The 4,950-nt window shown below is 45.9% G+C and overlaps 1 protein-coding gene across 1 annotated transcript; it reads right to left on the reverse strand.

The window, feature by feature from the left end:
- Nucleotides 1-741: 741 nt before the first annotated feature.
- Nucleotides 742-4,004, reverse strand: LOC141032868 (uncharacterized). Its single transcript, XM_073506252.1, has 4 exons — nucleotides 3,788-4,004; nucleotides 2,632-2,822; nucleotides 1,926-2,535; nucleotides 742-1,724 (listed from the first exon to the last, which is right to left on the reverse strand). Exons 1-4 carry the CDS (start codon nucleotides 4,002-4,004, stop codon nucleotides 742-744), a joined length of 2,001 nt encoding a protein of 666 aa, XP_073362353.1.
- Between the last annotated feature and the right edge of the window lie 946 nt (nucleotides 4,005-4,950).

A 4,950-nucleotide genomic window follows, 5' to 3' on the forward strand; every position in this document is an offset into this window, starting at 1 on the left:
CAAGCCAAAAGCTTTGGCTTGTTACAGTCCTTCACCCTGTGAGCAAGCAAAGAAATATCATGGATGAATTTACACTTCCAAGCACTGAAAGTAGCTCTCTCAGCTCTGAAGGTTCTGCCATTTCGCAAAATCCAAATATTCCATGCTGCTGTTAGCATAACTTCAACGAAGAAAGGGTGTGTGAAGCTGGACCTAGCGTGCAGGATAAATTGCAGAATATCTGAGCCTCCAGACCAATCAATACCCAAATAGTTCCAGACTCTACAGCTGAAGGTGCAGTTAAAAAATAGATGTATTCTATCCTCATATGCCAGCTCACTGCAGATGAGGCAAAGATTGTCATCCTGGTTTGAGCGCCAGTGTCTCCTAACCAGCATATCCTTGGTGTTAAGTCTGTCAAAGAATAAAAGCCAGCCGAACACCTTGATCTTCATGGTGCACTTACTCTGCCAAAGCCATTTGCAAGGTTGTATTGTAGGTAAGTGTGAGTGCATGATCATGTAAAAACTTTTCGCGGTGTACCCCCCTGATTGACCAGGCCATATCCAAACATCAGGTAAGGTGGGGTCTCTGTCTAACTGCATGAACCAACTTTCCAGTATGTGCAACTCAGCAGCAGCCTCATGAGAAAGGGGCAAATAAAACATAGAGTAAAGATCCTGGGATTGAAGAAATTCCCGCACAAAGATCCTGTCATTATTGACAAAAGAGAACAACCTTGGCAATCTCCAACATAGGGGTCTAGCAGAGCCCCCAATGTGCCAAGAAAGTCCAGAACAGAGCAGAATCACCCATGTTGATATGTACTGAGGCAATAGCAGTGTAAGCCTCATGCAGCTTCAGAACATCTCTCCACCAGAAAGATCCAGCATTAGCTGTTGCCTGTGGAACCCCATGATCATAGTAGCTATTCCATATCAGGGTCACCCAAGGAACATCAACCTTGTTATAGAATTTGTGAAGATGCTTGAGAAGCAGTCCTTTGTTCTGGATGTTCGGATTAATAATACCCAAACCACCCTTATCTCTTGGCCTGCAAACTAGCTCCCAAGCAGCCAGAGACTGTTTTGGAACATCACTATTACCCCTCCAAAGGCATTGCCTGAAGATTCTGTCTAGTTGCTTAATGATCCCGGCTGGGATATTGAGGCTACACAGAAAGTATATTGGCAGAGAGGTCAGGACAGAGGTGAGAAGCTGCAAACGAGAGCCTTGATTCAGCATAGAAGAGCTTGCAGTTAACCTCCTTTCAAGACTGTCAACTAAGGGCATGAGGTCAATGATCCTTGGCCTTGTAGTTCCCAAAGGCAATCCAAGATAAGTAAATGGAAGCTGGCGAATTTTACAACCAAGAATAGCAGCAAGTCTGTCAGCCTCCTCATTAGGCATATTCAGTGGGATCATTGAGGATTTAGCAAAGTTAACCTTTAAACCAGTGGATTGTTGAAATGTAAGCAGCATATTCTTGAGGGCAACAAGCTCATCATCCTTAGCTACAAGAAATAGGATCGTGTCATTCGCATATTGAATGATGGGAAAATCCCTGTCATGGGTCTGAAGAGGCAATGAGAGTGTGCCAGACACCAGCATTTGATTGACCACAGATTGCAACAGATCTGCTGCGATGACGAACAACAGAGGTGAGAGTGGATCACCCTGCCTGACGCCACACTTACACAAGAATTGCTTTCCAGGAATGCCATTTAACAGTACAGACGAAGAACCTGTAGACAACAGCTATTTAATCCAAAGAATCCATTTGGCATCAAACCCTTTATGCTGCAACATCTGAAGAATAACCTCATGCTCAACAGTGTCAATGGCCTTAGCAAAGTCCAACTTAAGGATTATAATTGGACGCTTGGATTGTTTACATTGATGAATATACTCAAAACTCCAGGCCATACAATCCTGAATCGACCTACCCTTAAGGAACCCATACTGATTTTTGTGGATGCACTTAAGGATCACCCTCTGCAATCTGTTGGCCAACAATTTTGTTAGGAATTTAAGACAAGTGTTGGTGAGGGAGATTGGCCGCAAATCATCGGGCCCTTCTGGTGAAATGATCTTGGGTATGAGCGTAATGAGGGAGGAATTGATATTTTCCAACGAAAGCTTCCCCTCATAAAAATCCCGAATCATCCACAAGAAGTCCTCCTCAATTATAGGCCAACAGCGCTTGACGAACATCCCATTAAAGCCATCTGGACCAGGTGCCTGATCCACCGGCAAATCCTTCAAAACTTTGTTAATTTCCTCATCAGAAAATGGCAAGGATAGCTCCTCTAGTCCCGGGATGGGTTGGATTAAATGATTCAAATCAAAGCCCATAGTGATCCCTTGGGCCTGGCCCATCCTAGATTTGAACGAGGCCCAAAGGATTCCCGCCATCTGAGCTTGATCAGTCACTGGATCAAGCATGAAACTGGTTTTCAGACTGGAGATGGAGTTTCTCCTCATACGCTCAGAGGCCATGGCATGAATTTTTTTTGAATTCTCCTCGCCAACCTTGATGTACCTAATAGTGCACCTCTATTTCCAATATATATAGTGAAGTTTTAACAGATGTTCATAGTGAAACTTCACAAGTTTCCGGAAGTTGAATTCCAGCCGTGTTAAAGGTCGTACTTCCTCCAACTGATCAAAGTGCAGAATCACCTTTGAACAATCAACAGTAAGCTTTTTGATGTACGATAGCTTTTTGCTCCAAATTTTCAAATCATACCGCAGTCGCTTAAATTTCCTTGTGATAACCGCGGAAGCAGAAAGATCAGAGAAGACAGGTGCATTCCAGGACTTGGAGACACAATCCATGAACCCTGGCATATCCAACCAGAAATTTTCAAACCGAAAAATCTTGGCCGCAGGAATGGTAGTGGTAATGGACACCACACAAGGCACGTGATCGGAGGTAGTTCTGGCTAGTGGAGTAACCACAGTGTTTGGGTAGTGTGAAATCCAATCAGCAGTAGTAAAGAACCAATCAAGTTGCTCAAGCAGGGGGTTTTGCTGCATATTAGACCAGGTAAAGCTACGGCCCTTCAAGGGCAACTCCAAAAGTCCAAGGTGACCAATTATTTCGTTGAATAGAAAGATATCATTGGTATCACCACCCGGGAGGTTTCGGTTCTCCAAAGATCTGATGAAATTAAAGTCCCCCAACAAGAGCCAATTTTCATCGGGAGGGATTTGTAGGTGATAAAGCCAACTAACGAAATCGTCCCTAGGCTGACCCTCACATGGCCCATAGACAGAGGTTAGGGTCCATTTTTCAGAATTCCGCAACGATTGGAAGGAGATGACAACACCAAACCTCTGAATATCCACAAGCTGGCCATGAAAGATCGAGGAATTCCAAACGACGAGAATCCCGCCAGAGGCTCCAACAGAAGGTGAGAACGCAAATTGATCAAACCGCCTAGGGCAAAAGGATCTAATCGTACGAATATCAAAGCTCTCACATTTAGTTTCTTGCAGACAAAGAACAGAACATCTGCTCTCCTTAATCTTGGCACGTAGATCACGCTGCCGAGCCTCAGAATTGAGCCCACGCACATTCCAACAGAGCACATTCCAGTTTCAAAAATAGCAATTATCCATAAAAAAACAGCGCAGGGGTATAGTTGCAGATCCAGCTGCTTAACAGCATGGACATAAGCGGAACATAAGTGGCAGTAACAATAACCAAGTATTGCAGACAGTCACTGAAAACAAAAAACAGGCACAAAAGCAAAAGCGCCCAACTCTCCATGAAGCTTCGTGGGCCGTCAAGCATCATGTGAACCATCGCCTTCTGCAGCAGGACGGGGAGAAGCCATAAGCTTCTCAACCGATAACTCAGACGGATCAATGCCCAAAGCCGCTCCAATGGCCTGCAGCGTCGGAATAGGCGTCGGAGGTGGGAGAGGGAGCATGCTGGGCTCATCATCAAGACGAAGCTTCTTGGCCTTCGGGTGACGCTGGGGGGCAGACCTCGGAGGGATGGCAGAGACTGGCTTCATGCCCGTCCTCTTGGCAGAACTGCGTGTCATCCTTCTAGTGGAGAAGTCCAGAACTGGCTCCACAAGCGTGATAGAGCGCCTAGAGCGTGCAGACTGACGTGGTCGCTTGCCCAGCAGAGATGGAGTAACCGAAGAAAACTGAAAATCCTCTTAAGAGACCGGGGAGGGAGAAGGTGGAACCTGGTAATTAGAGCACGAGAGATCATCAGGTGCCAACTCCTCAATGACCACCGAAGAGCTGGGTCCAGGAACGGAGACACCTTGCTTGGCAAAAAGGAGCTGATACTTCTCTTGCAGATCGGCAGACCCAAATTTGACTTGTAGCAACGTCGCAGAAAAACTAGGCGGACAAGCTGGTATATCCCTGATGAAGAATTCAGGCAACAAAGACTTGAATGATCTCTCCCAGATCATGGCCGGCGGCAGAACTGGCCCATAAAAAACCCGGACCATACCAAGATGAATCGGCTCCAGCTGCACTATTGGTGGGGCTTGTAGAGGCTGCTGGACCTCAGCCATATCCTCATCATCAGAAGAATCCGCAGATGGGTTCAAAATCATAGAGTTCTGGTCCTGGACAGGTTGAACCTCCTCATGTTGCTGCTGATGATCAGGGCGAATCTCAGTGCTTGGGACCCTCCAATGGATGACGTCCTTTTTGGCCAGGACACCTGTCTGCACATATTCATTCAAATCTTCCTCGGTGACCCGGGAAACGACCCAGTTGCAGGAGGTGACAGTTTTTGCCTTCGACATTTTGGACTACGAAGGAAGATATTGTCAGTTTAAGTGTCACGCTATTTAACCGGGCCATTGATTCAAAGGTAAAATGCTAAAAACGGCTAATAGGTTAAGCCGGAGGACGAACACTGAAGTATGCAGATATTCACATTGGCGGCTTAAAACGGGACTAATGTTACCCACCGGATTAAGGATTCTGCTGATA

The sequence above is a fragment of the Aegilops tauschii genome, chromosome 1 (assembly GCF_002575655.3).
Source record: "Aegilops tauschii subsp. strangulata cultivar AL8/78 chromosome 1, Aet v6.0, whole genome shotgun sequence".
Lineage (NCBI taxonomy): Eukaryota > Viridiplantae > Streptophyta > Magnoliopsida > Poales > Poaceae > Aegilops > Aegilops tauschii.

Coding starts and splice junctions, on each gene's coding strand:
- LOC141032868 (XM_073506252.1), bottom strand. CDS start 4,004: ATGAAGCCAGTCTCTGCCATCCCTCCGAGGTCTGCCCCCCAGCGTCAC. Junction 2,536..2,631: donor ACTTTGATCAGTTGGAGGAA/GTACGACCTTTA, acceptor TATTGGAAATAG/AGGTGCACTATTAGGTACAT. Junction 1,725..1,925: donor TCAGTATGGGTTCCTTAAGG/GTAGGTCGATTC, acceptor TGTTGTCTACAG/GTTCTTCGTCTGTACTGTTA.